The following is a 25243-nucleotide window of genomic DNA, read 5'->3' as shown; positions in this document are numbered from 1 at the left end:
CCACGCCACAGCAGTGACAATGCCAGATCCTTCACCTCGAGGCCACCAGGGAACTCTCAGTTCTCTTTTATGTAACTAATAATAGCCAAATTAACTTATAAGAAAGCTTATGCCAGTTTACATTCTCATTAAAATTTTGTGAATCAGTACATTATTGATTTTTTGTTTTTTCTTTTTATCATTTCCCATAAGAGAAATTACTACTTTTTTATTATTTGTGAGGTTAAAGTTTGTTTTTACGTTTTTGCCATTTCTTCTGTGTATTGATTGTTCCTTTGACATTTTATTACCAACTAGAGAGATTTATTAAAATATAGATATTAATGCTTCATGTTTTTCACATATCATAGATAATTTTTCCCATTTCTGTTGCTTGCCATTAATTTTGATTTTCTATGTTCTTTGTTAATCTGTGGTCATTTCTATGTCAGTTTTGGGGTTTTTTGAGGGAAAATGGTTTGTCTGATGCCTAGGAAAGCTCAGACTTGTGGAAAATCATAAGACAGTTTTTCTTTAATTTTTTTCAATTTCCATTTTTGTTAAAAAATTTAGATATTTAAATCAGTTTTTATTTTACTCTCTTCTGCTGTCTTTAATCAAGTTCCCACATGTTCTGGGCTCTTCTGTTTTACTGATCCTTTTGCAAGTCCTGCTACCATACCACATTGTTCTAAAGCATTGCAACTTTATATTACATTTTAATTTCTGTAGATAAGGGTCTCTTCTCTCCTTCATAAAGGATCTTGCATGTTTTCCTGCATTTAGATGGAGATGAGGTATGAAAAAATATCAGTGAAGATTTGACTGAAATTACATTGAGGATTATTTGGGGAGAGGCAAGGACTTTTTAAAAACTTGGTGTATGGGATCATAGGTAGGTATATTCATGTGATGCTTGAGAGTGGAAATTGCTGTAACTTTCAGAGTAGTAAAAGGCGTGCTGGGGTGTGTGGCACATACCAAATGCGGTATAAATGTTTGCTGTTGATATTGTAGTAATTATTATTTCTTAAAAGGTAGTATGTCCTGTAAATCAGTAATTCTATTTTTAGAAGTATGCAAGGGAGTAATCCTGGCTTTACAAAGATCTAGTGATGTGTCTGCTCTTCATAACATTGCTTTTAGGAGCAAAATGTTAGAAACCACTTAAATATCTAACAGTAGAGGATTAGCGAGTAGAACTATGGCATATTATTACTGTGGAGTTCTACACAGCTATTAAATTATGTGAAATTTAAATGATAAAATCATTTACCCTCTATATCATGAACTGCAACAAGTTTATGAAGGAATACATAAAGTTTAATCCAGTTTTTGTATTACAGATATATTCTAGGAGTACAGAGAAACCTATAGAGGTGATGGATGGTTCATTATCTTAATTGTAGCCAGTCTCACAGGTGTATACTTATGTGAAAACTACTTAAATTATACCTCCTCATAAATATGTGCAGTTAATTATTGTCAATATATTAAGGCTGTAAAAATTTTTTGTTCTTTAAAATGTAACTTAAGGAAAACTATTGAGTTTATTACTTCAAGAAGTGAAACCAATAGGATACATACATCTATAGAGAAAGATTGATTTTATGGAGTTGGGTCTCATGATTGTAGAGGTGGCCGGCAAGTCTGAAATTTATAAGGCTCACTGGCAAGCTGGAAGTTCTGGCAGGAGTTGATGGTGCAGGCTTTTGAGTTTGCTCAGAGGCAATCTGGAGCAGAGTTCAAATGTTAATTAAATTTCAGAATACCTTTACACCCACTCTAGAATGCTTTTGACGAAGCAGCTGGGCACTGTAGCATAACTGAGTTGACGCATAAAATTGACCATCTTACTTGTATCAGAGCGACATCAGCTGAGTAACAGAAGATTCAGTTGAAATGGTTTAAACCGTGTGGGACTGTTAGCTTTCAGAGACTAGGCAGACTCTGGGGTTCGTTGATTAATGATGTCATCAAGAACCCAAGTTGTGCCATCGGTGGTGTCTTTCCATTCTCACGGTGGTGTGCCTTGGAGAGGCAGTTGTTCCTGCGTGATGAGAGACATCCTGACTTCACACGAGTCTTTGAAGATGTGCTTGTGTTTGCACATCTGAAACCCAGTCACCAGCAGGAGGGGTACCAGGAACATACCTAACATAAAAAGTACTCAGATTAGAAATGCAAAGAGGAAAGAAACTGCGTACCACTTTCAGAACTCAGGAGCTCATTTGGCGGAAGAAGACAGTCGAGTTATATGGAGTTACTCATTCACTGGCTTTACATAAAATCTGGACACTGGAGTGTCATGTAGGACGATTAAGAAATACCCGTCCTGCTGGGCGAAGGAAAGATGATGCACACGGTTTCGTTTACGTTAGTCTGGATCTCTCGGACGGGTGGAAATTGCCAGCCAGACATGCTGCGTCCTGAAGGTGATGGAGTTGCTGACCATTTTAAATCGAGGATGTGGAAAGTTGTGTTGTTGCTCTTTCTTGTTTTTAATTGTTCTGATTTTATTTTCATTATAGTGGTGTAACAGTTATCTGCTGACTTGTCTTACGTCACTGGACTGGTTCATAGGGTTTGAGTTCCTTTCACTCTTGAGTTTTCATGTACCAAACTTTCAGTTTAGGAATTTTGGGTCATTTGTATAATGGGATTTTCTTACAGTTGTGACACACTCATAAGATTTTCCCGTTTTTATAGATACTTCAGATAACAGGAATTGAATGATTTTTGTACTTCAGAAAGCACTGTTATTTGTCTCTGGCTTTACGAGTTTTCTGAAAGTGAACTGGAATTTTGCATTATGTTTTAGATTTAACGTAACTTGAAAAGCTTTCAACTTCATGAGTTAATTTGTTTTATCACGTCATGTTATTTTTTCAGCAACCACTTTGCCAGTGGGTTCCCTTCACTGATGCTTTTACACACCTTTACTCTTCATATTTAAAGCCCTCCCAACCCCCATGTATTTCATTGCATAAGAAAGACTGGCATACTGCTGAATTCAGATATGGAGATCAGGTACACGCCTGTTCTCTCCTGCTCTTAGTTGTGGTGGCATTAAATGGATTCTTACTCTTTCTGCTCCTGTCACCTTTCATGTAGAGGAGACACTTGTACTTAGCCGCCTTTCTGTCACTGTGGCAGCCTGCGAGGCCTGAAAGGAGGAATGGCGATCCTGGGGTGAATAGCCAGGAGCTCTCAGGTTTTCAGCTTGAAACTTGGAGAGCCGGAGTTTTCTTGGGCCTCTTTTTGGTGTCAGCACCTCTAAAATTGAGGTATTTGGTTTCAGACTGGCATCATCATCAAACCTGTCTCTCCTGTCATTTCAGGAATTGATCTATTTCTCTTTTTGTTGCTTCCACCCTCTAAGACACAGCTTCTTGTAATGTGTCATGTGCATGTATCCCTTTTAGGTTTTCTACCACTAATACCAATGAGAGAGAGAGGAGGATAGGTTCCTTCCTTCTCTGCCAACACTCACATCCCACCCCTACCCCCAGGCATTTTTTCTGTCTCTTCGACCTGTGGGAAATGCAGTTACGAATGTGACTTCTGGGTAAGTAAAACTGTTGGAATAAGATCCATGAATACTTTTAGAAGTTACTTAAGTATTTGTTGGGCACCTGTTAGATAGGATGCGTTGCTCTAGCTGCTGGGAACAGGTAGTAAATTAGGCAGGGTCCCTGCCCTGTGACACTAACATTGCAGTGAGTGAGGCTCTGGCTGAGAATTGCGCTGGGCTGGGGCAGGGCTCAGAGAATAGGGAAAAGAATAAGTTGCCTTCTCTTTGCTCTAGCTTGAGCAGACGCAGGGTCAGAGGAGAGCGGAGGGCCAGCTGTCTCCATTCACCTTCGTGAGACTACGCGGGTAATTATGTGGCTCACGTCACTTCCTGTTACAGCCGGACGTGTTTTCTAGTGATGACAGAGTAAAGGCACAGATGACCACAGGAGTAAATGCTTTTGCTTCCTTTCCATATTTCAGGCAGAAATGTCTTTAAACTTCATATTGGTATCTTGAAAATTTACGTATTGCAAACGTTTAGTCTTTGATTCTTTTACTTATTTTTTCAAGTAAAGAACGATGCAATTTTTGTAGCCCTTACCTTTACACTCAGAACAGGTATATCATGTTCTTTAGCTTCTCTTCCTTGATTTTTTCTGATGTGGAATTTGAGACAACAAAGGTCGAATACAACTCATACTTTACTTTTGAGGATATGTTTCCATAAAGTAGAGATGTTAAACTGGGAGTTGTAATGAATGACTTTCTGGGAAACCCATACCTCTTGATATTTGTCCTTCTCTTACACCCACCCTGTAGCTTCAACCTTGGATTGATCGTGTTTTTTAATGCTGAATCTGCTGGAGAAAAATCATACAACTGTGTGGGTGTCTCCCCAGACTTAGGATCTGCAGAGGCGGGACTTCAGGGCTGCCAGATAGCTCCTCCTCCTGTTCTGCAGAGATCCTGTTTTCTTACGAGGAGACATGATGAGCGGTCACCCTCTAATGTCTACCTTCCCATGCATTTACCTACCTCACTCTCCGCCCGTATCACTCTTCGGTCTCAGCGGAGGCAGTATTTCTTTGTCCTTCTTAAAGCTGATTCTTTCAGGTGCCTATTTTCAACCTCTTCCTTCGCTACTGGCTCCCTGCTTTGAGCACCAAACCTACTCAAATCTCTCCTATCTTAAAATAAAAAAATCTTTCTCTGATTGGAGTCTGCCATGGCTCCATTACTCTGTCTTGTTTGACGACTTTGTTGCCAGATTCTTTGAAAGAGTGATCGTCACTTGGAGTCTGTACTTCTCACTTTTTCATTTACTTATCATCCTGAATTTTCCTTACCATTTCATAGAAGTAAGGTCCCTAATCTCTTGCCACATCACTAGTCGTGTCTGAGTCTTTTCTTACTTTATGTGGGCAACATTTATTACGGCGACTTGCTACTTGAGTGTCTCCTTGCTTTTCTGAAAAAGCTCTAATCAGATTTGCTTTCTCCCTCTCTAGAGTGTTGACTCTTGGCCTTGGCCTTAAGTGTTGGTGCTCCTCAGAGTTAAGTCTTTGATGGTCTTCTCTCTCTCATTCCCTCTCTTGTTATTATTTTGCTTTTTTAGGGCCACACCTGCAGCATATGGAAGTCCCCAGGCTAGGGGTCGAATTGGAGTTGCAGCTGCTGGCTTACATCACAGCAGCAGCAATGAGGGATCCCACCAGCTCCTGGCAACACCAGATCCTTAACCCGCTGAGTGAGGCTGGGGATAGAAGCCACGTACATTCTTATGGATACTAGTTGGGTTCTTAACCCTCTGAGCTACCAAAGCAACTCCCTAGGTTTTTTTCTTTTCCCTGAAACTATTATAGCTCCAAGGTTATTGTCATCATCGGCTCTGTGCCACTACCTCATAAAAATATTTCTAGGCCTGGGCTCTAGATAACTACAACGATTTGCTGGGTATCTTTATGTTTCCATTTCACAAAGATGTCTCAAACTGGGCGTGCATCTTGATCCATCAGCCTGCTTACTCCCGGCTTTCCTTTAATTTTCTTTTTTAAATTAGTTTTATTTGAGTATAGTTGATGTATATATAATGTTGCATTAGCTTCAGGTGTGCAGCCGAGTGACTCAGTCCCACATGTAAATATATCCACTCTTTGTTTCTCATATAGGTGATTACAGACTCTTGAGTAGGTTTTCCTGTGCTCTGCAGTAGGTTCTCATTAATCCTCTATTTTATCCAGGGTGTGTGTGCTATTCCCGCCCTCCCAGTTCTTCCCTCCCCCCAGCAGCTTCACCTGTGGTAACCACAAGGTTGGTTTGGAGGTCTGTGAGTTTGTTTGTTTTTTATAAATAAGTTCTTTTGTGTCATTTTTTATTAGATTCTACTGATAAGTAAATCTCAGCTTAAATATCTCTTCCTGATTCTCCAGTCAGGTTTCATTTTTTCAGGATATCACTGTGTTTTTAAGCCTATTGATTAAAATATTATAATACAGTTATTTTATTTACTTGTCTGTCTGCAGTGCTACCTTAATGGGCTTCTGATGTCAGCAAGTCTTTTTTTTTTTTATTTAATGATTTTTATTTTTTTCCATTATGGCTGGTTTACAATGTTCTGTCAATTTTCTTCTGTACAGCAAGATGACCCAGTCACACATACACATATACATTCAGCAACTCTTATTTATCTTTGCACTTATAAACAGTAAACGTGCATTGACTGTTCCGTTGAAAAAAAGTCTCACAAAGGTAAAACTGTAAAATAATTGATGTAGTATAAGAATTTATGTAAAATATATAATGAAAACATAATTAAAAGTAGGATTTACAAATGGAAACTTTTAGGTTTTGGGTCCCTATTCACTGTCCCTGTTCTTTGTGTCTGCTTATTGATTTATTAGCCTTGGACAGAGTCAGTCAGGCATCCGTCAAGCAGAGACACGGAGCCCAGCAGAAGCACAGTTAGATAGGCCCACAAATAAGGACACAGAAGGAGAGATAAAGTCAGAGGTACAGAAAGTCCCACAGAGGACCTGAGAGAAATTCACACGGAATCCTTTCACTTCGTAAAAATCCCGTGTCCCACCTATTCATCACCTCTAGTAGGCGGCATTTCCGATTGGTTTCTTTCACTTAAATGCTATGCGTTGAAGTTTGCTGTGGATTTTCAGAGTTTCATACCTCATTTCTTTTTGGTGCTGATCAATATTCTGTTGCTGGATATACCGCAGTTTATTTATTCCTTCACTTACTGAGGAATATCTTGATTGTATCCAGGTTTTGAAGATTATGAATAAAGTAGCTATAAACATTTATGTGCAAGTTTCTGTGTGATGTAGTTTTTAAACCTCTTTGGGGTTGATACCAAGGGGTGCGGTTGCTGGATTGTATGGTAAGAATATGTTGGGTAAGAAAATTCCAAACTGTCGTTAGAAGTGACTGTGTGCTTTTGCATTCCTACAAGCAGTGAATGAGTTTCTGTTGCTTTGTGTCTACGCCAGCATTTGGCATTGTCGGTGTTGTGGATTTCTGTCGTTCTGATGGGCATGTGTGGTATCCCGTTGTTGTTTTAATTTGCCGTTCTCTGTCAGATGTGATACTGATGATCTTTTCATGTGTTTGTTTACATCCCTGTCTTGTCCTTGCTGCGGTATCTGTTTAGATCTTTTGCTGATTTTTTAATTGGGCTTTTTGTTTTCTTAATTGTCGAGTTTTAAGTTTTATTTGTGTATGTTGCATACCAATCTTTTATTCATTAAGTGTTTTGTAAGTTTTCCTCCAGTCTTTGGTTTATCTTTCATTCTCTTAGTAGTGTTTTTTGCAGGACCAAAGTTTTTATTTTTAATAAAGTCCAGCTTTTTTCACAAGTACACCATTTCTTTTATCCAGATTGTGCTTTTGTTTTTTTGTTTTCTTGGGGGGAGGGGCAGGGGACTAAAAAGTCATTGTCAAGCTCATTATCACCTGGGTTTTCTCTTTTGTCATCAGCTAGGAGTTTTTAGTTTTGTGTTTTACCCTTGTCATTGATCTATTTTGAGTTAATTTTTGTGAAGTGTGTAAAGTTTGTATCTAGATTTGAGAAAAAAAACTTTGTTGGCATTTTTACATCCACTTACGCAGCATTTATTTGTTGAAGACTTCTTTCTCTACCCAGCTGCCATTGCTCTGTTGTTGAAGATGAGTTGTCTGGTTTTGGCATTAGAGTACTGCTGGCCTTGTAGAGTGAGTTAGGAAGTAGCTTTCTCTGCAAGAGATTGTAGAGAATTGGGTAGATTCTTCCTTGTATTTTGGTAAATTCACCTGTAGCTCCATCTGGGTCCAGTGCTTTTTGTTTTGGAAGGTTATTGATTCATTTTCTTCACTAGATCTGTTTCTCATTGTGTGAATTTTGGTGGATCGTGTCTTTGAGGCTGTTGATTTATTTCATCTAACAAAATCCCATCTGTGGGCATGTGGGGTTGTTCATATATTCCTTTATGCTTTTAACATTTTGGGAAACAGTAGTGATGTCCCCGCTTGTATTTCTTAGTAATTTTTTACTTTTTCTTTTTTTCTTATAGTTAACCTTTCCCGTTATATTGTTCTTTTCAGAGAATCAGCTTTCAGTTTCACTTTTTTCTGTTGATTTGCCATTTTCTTTTTTTTCTTTTGTCTTTTTAGGGCCGCATCCGAGGGATATGGAAATTCCCAGGCTAGGGGTCGAATTGGAGCTACAGCTGCTGGCGTACACCACAGCCACAGCAACACCAGATCCGAGCCACATCTGCGACCTACATGCTACAGCTTAGGGCAATGCAGGATCCTTAACCCACCAAGAGAGGCCGGGGATTGAACCTACAACCTCACGGTTACTAGTCAGATTTGTTTCTGCTACGCCACAATGGTAACTCTGGATTTCCTATTTTCAGTATCACTGATTTCTGTTGTAAGTTTTATTATTTCTCTTCTGCTTACTTTGAATTTTATTTGCTCTTTTTTTAGTTTCCTAAGGTAGATACTTAGGTTGTTGATTTTACATCTTCTTTTCTGATACACATATCCAGTGCTGTAGTTTTCCCCTAAGCAATAGCTTTGCTATTTCCCACATAATTTGGTAAGTTGCTAGTTTATTTTTATTTACTTTAAAATACTTAAAAAGTTATTTTTAGGCTCCTTTAAACCAAGTGTTAGATGTTTCTTAAAAAGATATTTTGCAGTTTTCCAGCTGTCTTTCCATTATTGATTTCCAGTTTAATTCCATTGTGGTCTGATAGCATTCTTTATGTGGCTTCTACTCTTTATATTCAAAGTGGAGTTCTTGTAGACAACATACAGTTGGGTTGGGTCTTATTTTTTTCAATTCACTGTAGCATTTACTTTGTCTTAATTGGTGTACTTCAGACCATTGGCATTTAACGTACTTGTTGATTAAAGTTAGATTAGTATCTACTGTAGTTATGTTTTCTGTTAGTTGCCCTTCTGTTAGTTGCTTGCTTTTTTTTTTTTTTGTCTTTTTTTTTTGCCGTTTCTTGGGCTGCTCCTGCGGCACATGGAGGTTCCCAGGCTAGGGGTCGAATCGGAGCTGTAGCTGCCAGCCTACACCACAGCCACAGCAGCACGGGATCCGAGCCACGTCTGCGACCTACACCCCAGCTCAACGGCAACGCCGGATCCTTAACCCACTGAGCAAGAGCAGGGACCGAACCTGCAACCTCATGGTTCCTAGTCGGATTCGTTAACCACTGCACCACGGTGGGAACTCCTCTTTTTTCTCTTTTTTAGGACTGCACCTGTGGCATACGGAAGTTCTCAGGCTAGGGGTTGAAGCGGAGCTGCAGCTGCCAGCCTACGCCACAGCCACAGAATGCAGCATCTGTGTCTGTGACCCTGCACCACAGCTCACAGCAGTGCCAGATCCTTCACCCACTGAGCGAGGCCAGGAATAGAACCCACACCCTTGTGAATACCAGTCAGGTTTGTAATCACTGAGCCACAAGAGGAACTCCTCTATCACAGTGTTTTTTAATTTCTAGCATTTCCTGTTGATTCTTTTTTAGAATTTCCATTTTTTTGCTTACAGTAGCCATCTACTCTTGCAGGATTTGTCTGGTTTCTCCACTAGAGCCCTTAGAATATTAATCATGTTACTTAAACTCTGCTATACCTGAATCTCTCCGATGCTTGCTTTTTCTCTTCAGATTGTTTTAGCATGGCTTTTGAAAGGCAGATATGATGTATTAGATAAAAGGAACTGAGAGAAGTCAGCCTTTGGTATAAGGTTTTCTGCTTTTCTGGCTAGACGTTAGGTTGTGTTTACTGTTTGCTAAAGCTGTGTCAGAGGCTAAGATTTCCTTCCCTGCTGTTCTTGGCTCTCCCAGGGGACTTACTCTCAAATAAGGTTTAAGATACGTAGTTATTTCGGATGTAGTACCCTGTTATTATATATGGTGGTAAGTTATGGAAGGAGGGGGGTGTTCTATAGTCTTATGTTTTTTTAAAGTTTAATTTATTTTATTAAAGTAGAGTTGATTTACAATGTTTTTTTTCAGTTTCTGTTGTACAGCAAAGTGACCCAGTCACACCCAGTTCCCTGTGTTGTATGGTGGGACCCTATTGCCCATCCATTCCAAATTTAACAGTTTGCATCCCCAAACCCCAAACTCCCCGTTCATCCCGCTCCCTTCCCCCTCCCCCAGCGACCACGAGTCTGCTCTCCTTGGCCGTGATCTGTTTCTGCTTTATAGACAGGATCATCTGAGCCGTGTTTTAGATTCCACAGATAAGTGATATCATATGGTGTTTGTCTTTTTCTTTCTGGCTTACTTCACTTAGTATGAGAATGTTTAGACCCTAGTCCTGTGATTTGGTTTTAGTTTCTTAGTGAGCCTACATCCTTCAGACATGTTGGTCAGTTTTCTAGGTGTTTTTCCCTCCTAAGTGAGACAGGGGTGCCAAAGGGCGCTGGAGTTCCACGTTTCTTTTCCCTCCGTCAAAAGCAGAGTGTTCTGGAGATAAGTGTTTCCTTTCTGCCAGGCTGATGCGGTTCCTGTTGAGCTCCTGTTGCTTTGGCTCTGGTTTCTAGAATAGCTTCTCTCGAAGGCAGCCCTTGTTGAAGAACAGAATGCTTTGTGTCTCTTTCGTCATGCCTGTTTCTCCCCTCCCTTGCTGGAAGCTGATTTGTCTCGCACCTTCAGTGTGATAACCTGATGGGGTTCTTGGTGATAACGCTGGCAGACGGGAGGGGGCCTCCCTAAGACGGGAACTCCTGGAGTTTCAGACGTCTTCACACTGATTCCCCAGCAGTTTGTCAGTTACAGTTTAGCCTTTCCTCCTGGTAATGGTTCTTGTGGAGATGGCTGCTTCTGGGCTTCAGCTTTGGTGAGATGTCATTCTCTATTTGCCTGTCTCTCTCACCAGTTTTGGGTGGTTTTTTGGTGACCTCAATTCTCTGATGGATCTAGAGAGAACTGTTGGTTTTTAGTTTGTTTTCCTGTTTTCTCACATTGAGCCTGAGTGTGGAAACGTCCAAACTCCTTAGAGACAGACCAGAAAACCTAAGTCCCCAGTGTTATGTTCTGTTTGTGTGGTTTTGTTCTTTAACTTTGTATTTCACTTTCCTTATTAAAGAGTACAACACATCTCTCGGTGATAAAACTTTATTTTATGGAGCTGCACGATATGCCATAGCGTGAGTGTACTGGACTAGTGGACCTATTCAGCCATGTCTGGATGGGCCCTCAGCTTCCCCCGTCTCTTTCCCGTCACGCAGTACTGTTGGAAGTGCTCTTAGGCAGGTGTGCTTGCGTGTCCTGGTGCTGTTACTGCCTTGGGTTGACCTCCGCAAGTGGGATATCTGAGTCTAGGGGGGTTTCTTTCACCGCTTACTTGTACAAAAAGTTGAAGCAGGGCATGAGTTTCCTTTCATTTGGCCATCACTGGGTATTGTCAGCTGGATAGATGAAGATGGTGTCTCATTGTTTCTTTGATTGGTTCTTTCCTGATTATTAGTGAGGTTGAAGCATCTTGCATTTGTTTACCATTTTGATGTCCTGTGTGTATCTTTCATTTTTGTGACGTTGCTGGTTCTTTCATTTGGGTTATTTGATTTTTTCTTATAAATTTATGTTAGGCACAGTTGTTAATATATTTAAAAATTATTATTTGTGTTCCTTGTAGAAAAGTCAGAAAATGGCAGCATAAGAAGAAAATAAAAATCACCCACAGAGATAAACTGCTCTTAGAATTTTGATATTGGATATTTTTCTAAGCATATGTATGTATATAAACTTCTACCAAAATGAAATTTTATTTGGCATGCTATATTATAAAAAAACATTATTATGTATGATTTTATTAACATTTAAATACTATGTATAAAAATATCAAACAGTAGAAAAAACTTTTTAGAATGCAGGTCATGATCTACTAAATTGATTCCATGATCCACAGTTTAAAACCATTGCCTAAAACTATGTAAAGGTACAACCGTGATAAAAATAAAAACCAAATTTAAAATATGGGAACAATAAACATATCCTTTAATTCAGGATAATTTGAATACCTTCTAAATTTTTCATTTAATTTTATTTGACATTTTAAAACATTTAATATTTTAAATATACTTAAAAGTAGAGAAAACAGTATAATAAATCCCAGTGTTCTCAACCTCCCATTTCGAAGTTATCACACTTTGCTGATCTTGTTTGATTTCTTTCCCTCCCCCCACCACTTGTTTTTATTTTGCTGGCTTATTTTTGAGTGAGTCCAATACATTATATTATAAACATAAATTCTTGGATATCTGTCTACGGTTGATAATGAATTATGATTATGTTAAAAAGACAGAAAGAGGCCTACCAACCAAAATTATCAATAATTTTATAATATTATCTAACAGTCTAATTTTTTTTTTTTTTTTTTGGTCTTTTTGCCTTTTTCTAGGGCTGCTCCTGTGGCATATGGAGGTTCCCAGGCTAGGGGTCTAATTTAATTGGAGCTGTAGCCGCCAGCCTACACCAGAGCCACAGCAACGCAGGATCCGAGCCGTGTCTGCAACCTACACCACAACTCATGGCAATGCTAGATCCTTAACCCACTGAGCAAGGCCAGGGATCGAACCCGCAACCTCATGGTTCCTAGTCGGATTCATTAACCACTGCGCCACAACGGGAACTCCTCTAACAGTCTAATTTAAATTTACTTGGTTGTCTCAAAAATAGTTTTAATAGTTGGCTGTCTTTGAATTTGGATGTAGACAAGAAATCTGCACACTGTATGTGGTTAATTATTATCTTAAGTCCTTTGTAATGTATAGTATCTACTCTTTTTAAAATTTTGTTCATTTGTGTATTGAAGGATAGGCCAGATTGGATTTGACAGATGCTTCCTTTTGGAGATGTTTAGATTGCTCTTTTAACCCTCATATTTGCTACAGATGGCAGTTAGATCTAGATGATTAGTTCAGATAGACGTTTGCTTTCTGGCAGTTGTGCTCCATAGGTATGTTGTACCTCAGAGGTGTATGCTGGAAGCTGTTATCTCTCGGACTTTCTGTGGGCAGGAATTTGGTAGGGTCTTGTCTGGGCAGCTTTGGCTCAGATTCTCTCATGAGATTGCAGTGAGATTTGACTGGGGCTGTAGTCGTTAGAAGGTGTAACCAGGGCTGCAGAATCTGTTTCCAAGGTGACTCGCTCCCACGGCTGGCAAGTTGTAGTTACACTGTTGGTAGGAGGCCCCAGTGTTTCTTCCCATGAGCCTTTCAAAGGTGCTGCTTGACTATTCTGACGGCTTGGTGACTTCTCTCAGGGTCAGTGATCCAAGGGAGTAAGACGGAAACTGCAGTATCTTTATAACGGAGCTGTAGTGGTCAGGGATGTTATGCCTCTTCTACGATGTTCTGTTGGTCCCACAGACCATCCCTGGATTTTGTAGAAAGGCTTCGGTACCAGGAGATGGCAGTGACAGAGTGATTTTAATTTAAAGTTAGAAGTACCAGATTTATACATTTTTGATCTTGTATTTGTCTTTTTTTATACTGAAAATCTCAGTTCCTAAGATATTAATGTTGTTTGTCCTATAATATACATATAATTACGGCAGGATACCAATGTTAATGTTAACCACTAAGAAGGTAACTGAATATAGTTTAAGATTTTTTCTTATTGGTTCTTTTTGTCCTTAAAATATATATCCCACTACGGCTGATATAGTCAGAATGCTGTAATATGGACAGGTTGATACACATCGAGGTTCATCTGTTTTTAATTTTCAGACCCTTTTTTTTTAACCCTTTTGTTTAATGGTGTGTGTGTGTGTGTATAATATTCTTTTCTTTTTTTTAGGGCTGCACCTGTGGCATTTGGAAGTTCCCAAGCTAGGGGTCCAATCAGAGCTGCAGCTGCCAGCCTGCAGCCACAGCCACAGCAGCTGAAGATCCGAGCCACATCTGGTCACAGCAACGCTGGATACCACCGAGCAAGGCCAAGGATCAAACCTGCATCTCATGGTTACTAGTTGGGTTTGCTACAGCTGAGCTACAATAGAAACTCTTAATGATGTGTACTAAGCATGTAAAACATTCACATGGTCTTAAAACTGTAAAACAGGGTATGTTCAGAATAGTCTCACTTCTGTTCCTCTTTTTCCAATTCCCTCCCTCATGCAGGGCCAACTGGTTTTGTTTAGTTCTTGCTTTCAGTTTTTCTTTGGTATGTATTCACTGTCCCCTTTTTATATAAAAGGTATCATATTAATAACTGCTGTATTGTGCCTGGTTCTTTTCATTTAATTATATATCCTGAAAATTACTCTTTATCAGTGAATGGATATGGCTGCACTGTATTCCACCGTGTGGCTGTATCATCATTTTTTCACATAGTTGCCTAACAGATGTTTGCATTGTTTTCAGTCTTTTGCTATTAGAAGTAATGCTGCTTTGAATAGCTCTCTGCCTATATCATCTTATATTTTTGTCACTGAATTTTTGAGACAGGCACCTCGAATTGGGCTGTTAGGTCACAGGGAAGGGAAATGTTAGGTGCAATTAAGCTGGATAGTACCAAATGCCATCTGCGCAGCTTTGCCGTTAGAGTCTTGGGTCATACTTGTGGATTGTTGTCAGTTTGTTATTGTGGTGAAGTTTTCAGTTTAAGAAGTAAATTTTTATTATGAGCAAGGCTAAGCAACTTTCCATTGATTTAAGGGCATTTGGCTGCTACTTGGTGTGTGTGGGAGAGAGAGAGAGAGAGAGTTCTGTCTTTTGCTCACTTTTCTCTACAGTTGTTAATGTTTTTCTTTTCCATTTGGAGAGACTAATTTATATGGAATATGAGTTACTAATGATTTTTTTGCTATTTTGCTAATTTTTCTGAATTTGCTTACAGTATTTTCAGCTATGCAATGAATTTTATTTTTAAATAGTCACATTATCAAAATCTTTCCCCTTCTTACATCTTGGTTTGATTCCTGGTTAGTAAAGTTTTCCCCACTCTGAGGTTATTAAGGAATTCATTAAAAAAATACTTCCGTGGTTTTTATTATTTTTATAGTCGTGCCCTCAGTGTATAGAAGTTCTTTGGCCAGAGATTGAATCCTTTAACCCATTGCACTGGCCTGGGAATCAAACCGTCAGCTCTGCAGCAACCTGAGCCACTGCAGTCAGATTCTTAGTCCACTGGGCCACAGTAGGAACTCCGGTTTAAGTTTTTATACTTAGAGCTGGTTCGTTTGCTTTTTCTGCTGGCATAAACCGTGAGGGACAGACCAGTTTTAACTGTTCTGTCTGGCTGTTCAGTTGCACCAGTGATGTGTCCGTCCTCCCACGAATTGATTTGTCATCTTTATCATCCACTAAAATCTCTGTGCGCCTGGCTATATTCTGGATTTTGCTTTTATTTCATGTTCTTTTACTAGTATCACATTTCTAATTATAGACATTCACTCTTTTGTCTTAAATTATCTAGGGCGGTAGAGTGTAGTGCCCACCCTGCCTTTCTCTTGCAGGTGTTTTCATGGCTAATCTTACTTATTTTCTGTGTGGATATAATATCAGCTTATCTAAGTGTAGGAAAGAAAGTATTTCTTAAAAATTGAGCTTCATTTTATAAATTACTTGGGGAAAATTGATGTCTTTCCCACGTTCGGCCTTACTGCCTAAGAATGTATCCATCTTTTCATGTATAGATTTCTGCCCCCACCCCTGCCCCTTTTAAATTTTTCTGGCTGTGCCTGTGGCATATAGAAGTTTTCAGGCTAGAGGTTGAATCTGAGCTGCAGCCGAGGCCTTTACAACAGCCACAGCAAGACTGGATCCGAGCCACATCTGCAGCCTACACTGCAGCTTGCAACAGTGCTGATCCTTAACCCACTGAGTGAGGCCAGGGATCGCATCCTCGCGGACGTTATGTAGGGTTCTTAACCTGCTGAGCCACAGTGGGAACTCCATTTTCTGCATTTTAAGAGTGTTTTATAATTTACCTCTGAAGGATTTTGCACTTATCTTAAATTTAAAAAATGGATTACAAATGGGGCCTTCCAAAATTGTTTGCTTTTAACTGAGTTATGTTAATAACTACTGTATGTTTTATTTCTGCTATTTTTTGAAGTCGTGTCACTCTTTTTAGCAGTTTTTTAATTGAATGTGTGTGTATTTTCAGAGCATACATTCATGTCATCTGCACGTAGGATAGTTTTAACTCTCCCATTTGAATTGTTAGACCCCCTAATTCAGCACTTTGTAATAGAAATAGAAGGTAAGACATTATATTTAAATGTAAAATAGCCTGTTAGGAGTTCACATTGTGGTGCAGTGGCAGTGAACCCGACTAGTATCTGTGAGGACTGCGGGTTCGATCCCTGGCCTCGCTCAGTGGGTTAAGGATCTGGCGTTGCCGTGAGCTGTGGTGTGGGTCACAGTCGTCGTTGTGGCTCTGGCGCAGGCTGGCAGCTCCAGTTCTGATTCAGCCCCTAGCCTGGGAACCTCCATATGCCATGGGGTGCAGCCCTAAAAAGACTAAATAAATAAGTAAAATAAAATAATGTTAGTCTCATTTTTTAAGGTCTGTTAATTTTAATAATATTTAAATATATTGATAGGTTATTTCTGTATGTAACCAGTATAATTATTGAAGTATGTTTTGTTTTTAGTTGCTGTTTGAAATCCAGTGTTTTTGTTGTTGTTTGTCTTTTTAGAGCCTCACTGGCAGCATATGGACGTTCCCAGGCTGGGGATCACATCAGAGTGCTAGCTGCTGGCCTTTGTCACAGCCACAGCAATGTGGGATCCGAGCCACGTCTGCAGCCTACACCACAGCTCACGGCTATGCTGGATCCTTAATGCACTGAGTGAGGCCAGGGAAGAACCCGCATCCTCATGGAAACTAGTCGGGGTCGTTAGCTCTGAGCCATGGTGGGCATTCCCAGTGTATATGCTTTATACTTAAGGCACGTTCGGACTAGCTGCGTTTCAGGTGTTCAGTAGCCACATGTAGCTATAGTAGCTACTGTATTGGGCTCTGCAACTCTCGATGCCTCTTGTGTAACTATGTAACTTAATGCCATTAAAAGTAGTGAGATAGAGGTATCAAATACATAATCTTTAATAATCTACTTTAACTTAATATCAATACATTTCCAAATCAACATTGTACCTCTTTAATATTTTTCAAAGTGTGTGGTATGGTATAGATGTACCTATTATGGTACATTTGTTTGGTTTGGGTTTTTTTGTCTAATGTGTTTAAGTATTTTATTATATTGATTTTAGTGAATATGCTTTTAGTTAAATATTTTCTTTTTTTTTTTTTTTTTTTATCTTTTGTCTTTTGTCTTTTGTTGTTGTTGTTGCTATTTCTTGGGCCGCTCCCGCGGCATATGGAGGTTCCCAGGCTAGGGGTTGAATCGGAGCTGTAGCCACCGGCCTACGCCAGAGCCACAGCAACGCGGGATCCGAGCCGCGTCTGCAACCTACACCACAGCTCACGGCAACGCCGGATCTTTAACCCACTGAGCAAGGGCAGGGATCGAACCCACAACCTCATGGTTCCTAGTCGGATTCGTTAACCACTGCGCCACGACGGGAACTCCTATTTTCTGTTTTTATTTCTTTTGGTTAAATATCTATAAAAGCCCTTGTTGCATAAAAGATACATGATTTTTCAAAGCTTCGGGTGCATATTAAAATTATGTTTTGTAAATAGACCGATTTACTCCTGGCACGATATAACAGTTTACGTCACACCTCTGTTAATACTGTATAGTTTTTCTTTTGAAATCTTTTCCCTTTAGTTAAAAGTGGTACATTGCTTTATTTGTGTATTTTGAATAATAGTGAGATTAAATACTTAGGCATTCTTTTGTGTATCGACAGTTCATTTTATTTTTCATTTTCTCCTATGGTATTTGTCTTTTTTGGTACCATTTGTAAGATGGTTTTATATTAAGAAAATCTGTTCTGTGTTGCAAATATGTTTCTTCAGCTTGTCATTTGCATTTTACCTCTGTTTCATATTTATTATGTATATGATTCTAAGATTTTTATTTAGTGAAATTTGTCATTTTTTTTAATAGTTTTATTTTTGGTATAATTCCCAGTCTCCTTTTGGGGTTATGCATTTGTCCCAGTACTATTTTGCCTTTTTTTTTTTTTTTCCACTGTTTTAAAATGTTTTCATAATTATTCGCTTTGATTTAGAATGTGTTTTCTAGTGAATATTAGGTGTACTTGTCTGTCTGTTCCTACAGTACAAGAGGTCATATTAATGTCTAGAAGGACCAGTGTTTATTTCCAGAAATGTTTAGCTGATACTTTCTTCAAGGTGAATTTTAGAATTATATTGTCATGCGTCCTTTTAGCAAAAGAAAATAAAAATGAGTAATTGGTCCTTTTATTGAAATTGAGTTAAATTCAGTATTTTACAATGTGGTATTTCCGTAATAAATTTGTGTAATTGTTGTTAAAGTTTATTCCTAGTCATTTGTAGTCATTTTTTCTGTTGTGGAACCATTTAAGGTTTATTTTCTAATGAATTGTTGCTGGCATCTGTGAAGTCTTTTGCTTTTTGTGTATGATTTTTTTCTAACACAGCTGCTCCTTTTTTGATTCTTTTGCATCTTCTAGGATAGGCATCTCAGGTACCACTCGTCAGAGTTTTGTCACTTTTAATATTTATGCTTTGCTTTTAATTTTACTGACTTCCAGAACAGTTGGTAATAATGATTGCTTTTGTCTTATATACAACTAATGTATGAGATGAGTTGTTGGTTTCAGAGTGGCAGACTTTTAGGAAAGAGTCCTTCTGTTGCAAGGTTACGATCAGATCTTTGCCCTGCTGTTAATCAGTAACTGACCGTGAACTTTCTTTAGATGCCTTTTTTGCTTTTTTATTTTGAAAGAAAAAATATTTTGAATTTTATTAGCTTTTGCATTGTTGAGTTGATAAACTACCTCATTGAGATGTTTGTAGTTCTAGCTTTGGGTTCGGTTTGTGCAAGTTTCATTATTAAATCTCAAAAAAAAATTTTGAATCTCTCATATTAAAAATTGCATATATTCTATGTGCTGTTTTAGGTGTTAGTAGCAGGACTAATAAGCTGGTTTTATAAAGTAAAGTTGTAATTTATATGCTTTTAAATCCTTTGGGGCTGTATGAACAGAATTAAATTATGTTTATTGAAGACAATAGATGTCATCTAAAGTCCACCTGGGCCCCAGACTTTTTTTTTATTGAAAGTTGCTCTTGTAGTATCTTGGGAGTTCCCATCGTGGCTCAGTGGAAGTGAATCTAACTAGCATCTTTGAGGATGCAGATTTGGTCCCTAGCCTTGCCCAGTGGGTTAAGGATCTGGCATTGCCATGAGCTGTGGTGTAGGTCGCACACGCGGCTCAGGTCTGGTGTTGCTGTGGCTGTGGTGCAGACTGGTGGCTACAGCTCCAATTAGACCCCTAGCCTGAGAACCTCCATGTGCCACGGCTACCGCCCTAAAAAGTCAAAAAAAAAAAAAAAAAAAAAAAAGGTATTCTTGTAATATCTTTAAATTTTCTTTGGAGAACTATCCTGATTTTATCCAGCTTTTGCTGAGACAATTTGTTCAATTTGTAAACAGCTAACAACAGTTTATTTTACAGTAATCATACCCAGAAACTGTGCAGTGTAGAAATCAGAAGTGTTGATTTTATAGAAAACTAATTAGATATTTCCTTCAGATGTTATATTAAATTCAGAGAGAGGGGGATGAACATTATTGTTTTTTGATTTTTTTAATTTTTTTTGGTAGTTTTGAGGGCCGCACACCAGGCATATAGTGGTTCCCAGGCGAGGGGTCTGATGAGCTACAGCGGCCGGCCTACACCACAGCCACGGCAACACCAGATCCAAGCCCCGTCTGCGACCTACACCTCAGCTCATGGCAACGCCGGATCCTTAACCCACTGAGCAGGGTCAGGGATTGAACCTGCAACCTCCTAGTCAGATTTGTTTCTGCTGTGCCACGACAGGAATTCTGGGATGAACATCAAATGGCAAAGTAGCAGTTTATTTCAAGGATTAATTTTCTCCTTAGCATTTTATTTTTAAAGGAATTTTGAACCTATACAGAAGTTGGAAGAATAAAATCTTTAATGTATTAATTATTCTTATTCGTAGGTGCATTTTATCTAGTGTTTGAATATATGGACCATGATTTGATGGGACTACTGGAATCAGGCTTGGTTCATTTTAATGAAAATCACATAAAGTCATTTATGAGACAGCTCATGGAAGGCCTGGATTATTGTCATAAGAAGAATTTTTTGCACAGAGATATTAAATGTTCAAATATTCTTCTAAATAATAGGTATGATGTGAGTTTGATATATATGTTTAAAATAAGTTATATAACGTATACCTTGAGTCTGTTAAAAAGATTTAAAATTTATTTTGTATTGCTCAGACTAAGAGAGCTTGGGCTATGTCTCAAGTTGTGTTAAATTTATTTTATTAATTAACTTTCAATATTAGTTTGCAATGTACATAAAATAATACCTGGTTGACCTTCTTGTTTGATGTTCTTCCAAATAGTAGTTCTTCTAATAATTAATAATATGATTTCAGCTTTAGGTTAAGAATGAATTTTAGAATTTTTTAAATTTGGAATTAAAAAACCAGTTATCACAGTTTTAAAGTGAACTGTTTAATCTGTATATATATATACACAACCCCCTAGCCTAGGAACCTTCATATGCCATGGGTGTGGCTCTAAAAAGAAAAAAAAAAAAAAGATGTGATTCAGTTCTTGTGCATTATTGGCTGAAATTGAACAAGTAATTTGTCTTCTTACTAGGTAGTAGAAATTTTCTCATTTTATTTTCATTGAAATGTACTTTTCTAAACAGGAACTGAATAATACTAAAAAACTATTATACATTGTACTGTTATATATAATAATATATTGTGTATATCGTAATAATATAATAATAGTACTAGTATAATAATAGCTGAAGTTACCTGAAAAAAAGTACAATTTTTTTTGCCTTTTGTTGTTGTGAGATTATCTCTTGGCCTTTTCCTGTAGATCCTTGGGTACTGCAGTGTTATGAAAGTTACAGTTTATATAAGTGAAATTTTGGTTAGTTCTTGGAATAGAATATGAATGTGTATGATCAATTTAGAGTATACTAATCCTTTTTGTTCATTTTATCTTACTTCCACCAGAGGGCAGATAAAACTTGCAGATTTTGGACTTGCTCGATTGTATAGCTCAGAAGAAAGGTAAGAATACTTTTAAATGAATATAAGAGATGTTAGAGACTAGTTTAAGCAGCTATATATTAAGAATATCTTATTGATAGTTTATTTTTTAAGGAAAGGGAAATTTTCTTTTCATGGTTAAATACATGAAATAATGAAGTTTTATACCATGTTGGGTTGACTTTTTAAATTACAAAATTTTATATATTAAATCAATTTAAAGCTAATTTTTTTTAATGCTTAGAGGTAAATATAATTTCTTGTACCATTTTAAATGTTTCCTAAATGAACTCGATTCATACTTAAATTTCTAATGTAGATCCAGACTTTAAGATATTTGTAATTTTTGTGTATAAAGAAAAATCTTAGTAATTTTTTTTTTTTTGGTCATTTCTAGGGCCACACCTGCAGCATATGGAGGTTCCCAGGCTAGGGGTCCAGTTGGATCTGTAGCCGCCAGCCTACGCCAGAGCCACAGCAACTCAGGATCCGAGCCGTGTCTGCAGCCTACACCACAGCTCACAGCAATGCTGGATCCTTAACCCACTGAGCAAGGCCAGGGATTGAACCCACAACCTCATGGTTCCTAGTTGGAGTTGTTAACTACTGAGCTATGATGGGAACTCCCAGCAATTTTTTTTTTTTTTTTTTTTTTTTTTATGTTACATGTTTAAACTTACAAATTTTGTTTAAATTATTATTTTGGACTTCCTTTTTTTAAAAAAACAAAACAAAACAAAAACTATGGTTAAATCTGTGGTTGTGTGTGTGTGTTTTAAACTCCCTAGAACCTTTTATTTGAAGAAACCGTTGTGGGGAAGTTCAGTGTGTAACTTCTTTGTGTGGAGCATCTCTGGCTAAAGTTGGGATGTGATGCCTTTTGTGACTGGTAGTAGTGAAATATGACTTGTCTAATTACAGTTATTCTTAGAAAAATAATGCAGAATTTCACAATAAAATGTTTTTGTGAAATAGTGAATTTTATCTAAATAAAATATGGAATTACTTGCATCTCTAGTTTAGCCTATTCTTTTCCTGTCAGCTGTCAGAAAGCATTTATTTTTGATATTCTTTTTTTAAAATTTTACCAGTATTGTTGACTTACAGTGTTTATGTTGGTTTCACGTGTACAGCAAATCAGTTATGTACATAAATCCACTCTTTTTCAGGTTCTTTTCCCGCATGGGTTGTTTCAGAGTATTGATAGACACAGTAGATGCCCCTGTGCTGTATAGTAGGTCCTTGTCGCTTACCTGTTGTACTATATATATAGTATCATGTCTATGTTAATCCTAACCCCTAGCTTGCCCCTCCCCTCAGTGTGTCTTCTTTGGTAACCATAAGCTTGATTTCAAAATGTTTGAGTCTGTTTCTGTCTTGGGAGAATATTCTTTTGTATCATTTTTATTAGATTCCACATATAAGTGATATTGTATGATAATTGCCTTTATCTGACTTATTTCATTTGGTATGATCATCTCTAGGCCCATCCATGTTATTGCAAATGGCATTATTTCATTCTTTTTCTTTTTTTTTTGGTCTTTTTAGGGCCGCAACTGTGGCATATGGAAGTTCCCAGACCAGGGGTCTAATTGGAGCTACAGCTGCTGGCCTACAACACAGCCACAGCAGTGCCACATCTGAGCCTCTTCTGCGGCCTACACCACAGGTCACGGCAATGCCGGATCCTTAACCCACTGAGCAAGGCCAGGGATGGAACCTGCAACCTCGTGGTTCCTAGTCGGATTCGTTTCCACTGCGCCATGATGGAAACTCCTTCATTCTTCTTTATGGCTAATATGCTGTTGTATGTATTGTATCTCATCTTCTTTCCCCGTTCCTCTGTTGATGGACACTTAGGTTGCTTCCATGCTTCTTGGCTATTGTAAAGAGTGCTGCAGTGAACACTGGGGTACACGTATCTTTTCAAACTATGGTTTTCTTTGGATATACCTAGGAGTAGGGTTGCTGGATCATATGGTAATTCTATATTTAGTTGTTTTTTTTTTTTTTTTTTTTTGTGAAATTTTATTTTATTTTTTTTTACAAAATAAAATACATGTATTTAAACACCGTTACATTCACACAGATTATTATATCATGGATCTTAAGAAACAGATTAAGTGACTCCCTCTGGAGAAGTGGAATGGAAAATATGCTGAGACAGATAGGAAATTTATTCTATACTTTATCCCATTTTGTATGGCTTTCATCTTTACTATTTAGTATTATCTATTATATTTCAATTTTTCTTTAAAAATTAGCATTATATTAAAATTGTGTGTATTATACAACTAAAATTTATAAAGAAGAAAGCCTTATATACCATTACATATTTTATATAGCATAATAAAAAGAGTAACTTAAGTAGTAAGAATAACAAAAATAATACACCCTCTGAAAATAAGTAAAATATAAAATGCATAAATTGGTTAAAAAACAGTGTAACTATCTAAGTATGTCCTCACAATTTGTTACATCTTATTGATTCTTCAATATAGGCATTACACCATTCTAGGTGATGTGATAAACAAGACATTATAGACCTTACATTGTACCATGGAGAGAAATGGTTATTGATAATACAGTTGTAGAACTGTATTATTTAATTGTACAGTGGCATTGTTTAATAATAATTATCATACATTCTTTGATGGAGAGGAAATCAGAATCAGATCTAAGGAGACTTCAGCATCCCAAGAATGATGTCAAATGACCCCTTTCATGGTGGATTATGCACTTATTTACTATGAGATATATTTCTTCTCCAGAGATTCCTTGTTTGTGTATCTATTGTAGATTTTTAGTTTGTGGTTATTCTGAAGTTTTGATATAAGAGTCTATATGTATATGAGATTGTTTAAGTTGTTCTCTTAATGGCAAGTTCATCTCCAGTGTCCTGCGTTTGTACCCACTTCTCATGATTTCTGATTTTGGTGGCATAATTGTGCGTGGATGATTTCCTGTCTTTACTGTATATATGCCTTGACTGGTGAGCCTTGTCGTGTGTGGAATTTTTGTTTCCTGTTGCTGTTTTTTCTTTTCTGCTAAAGGAACTAGAGAAGTTCCTTTAGTATGTGTTGTAAGGCTGGTTTAGTGTTGCTGAATTCTCTCAGCTTTTGCTTATCTGTGAAGGTTTTGCTTTCTCCTTCAAATCTGAATGAGAGCCTTGCTGGGTAAAGTAATCTTGGTTTGAGGTTTTTTCCTTTTATCACCTTAAGTATATCGTGCCACTTCCTTCTGGCCTGCAGAGTTTCTGCTGAAAAATCTGCCGATAACCTTATTGGGGTTCCCTTGTATGCTACTTGTTTCTTTTCCCTAGCTGCTTTCAAGATTTTCTCTTTGTCTTTAATTTTGGTTACTTAGATTAATATGTGTCTTGGTGTATTCCTCCTTGGGTTTATTTTCAAGATTTTTTGAAATAAACACAGCGAATGATTTTTATCCATTTCTTTGTTATTATAACCAGAAAGAAAAGTAAGGTTTTATCAAAATACCGCCAATCTAAATGTTAAGTCACTTTGAAGTATTTTTCTTTCTTTCTTTCTTTCTTTCTTTTTTTTCCCTGTCTTTTGTTCTTTCAGGGCCACACCTGCAGCATTTGGAGGTTCCCAGGCTAGGGGTCAAATTGGAGCTACAGCTGCTGGCCTACACCACAGCCACAGCAACGTGAGATCTGAGCCTCTTCTGCGACCTACACCACAGCTCTTGGCAACACCAGATCCTTAACCCACCGAGTGAGGCCAGGGATTGAACCCGCAACCTCATGGTTCCTAGTTGGAGTCGTTTCTGCTGCACCACGACGACGGGAGCTCCAGAAGTATTTTCTAAATAATTAGCTGTTATATGTAGAATGACTGAAGTGTTCAAGAAACTGTTGCAAAAGGTTTTTGTTGATTGGTTTGTTTCAAAATAGAGTGGATTTCAAGTTATCACTGTAACAGCATCAACTACATCTCTTTCATTTTTTTTTTTTTTTTTTTTTGATTTGGTGTATACCTTTTTTGAATCGGTGGAAAGCTGGATGGAGTTACAGTTAGTGTGTA

The 25243-nt window shown here is 37.9% G+C and overlaps 1 protein-coding gene across 9 annotated transcripts in view; it reads left to right on the top strand.

Annotated features, from left to right (window-relative positions):
- CDK13 (cyclin dependent kinase 13) overlaps positions 1-25243 on the top strand; it is a 120400-nt gene that overhangs the window by 61060 nt on the left and 34097 nt on the right. For all 9 annotated transcript variants that reach the window (XM_085004887.1, XM_085004883.1, XM_085004886.1 and 6 more), the window contains 2 exons: positions 20115-20304; positions 21162-21218. In XM_085004887.1, coding sequence (XP_084861013.1) covers positions 20115-20304; positions 21162-21218 — 247 coding nt within the window. The remainder of the gene's footprint in view (positions 1-20114; positions 20305-21161; positions 21219-25243) is intronic.

This window comes from Sus scrofa, chromosome 18, assembly GCF_054392235.1.
Source record: "Sus scrofa isolate SSC_HxYL_T2T_F1_AM1 chromosome 18, Sscrofa_HxYL_maternal_Yorkshire_Landrace_v2.0, whole genome shotgun sequence".
NCBI classification, from domain to species: Eukaryota; Metazoa; Chordata; class Mammalia; order Artiodactyla; family Suidae; genus Sus; species Sus scrofa.
The sequence above is the reverse complement of the archived record's forward strand: the minus strand, read 5'-3'. Positions and strand labels throughout refer to the sequence as shown.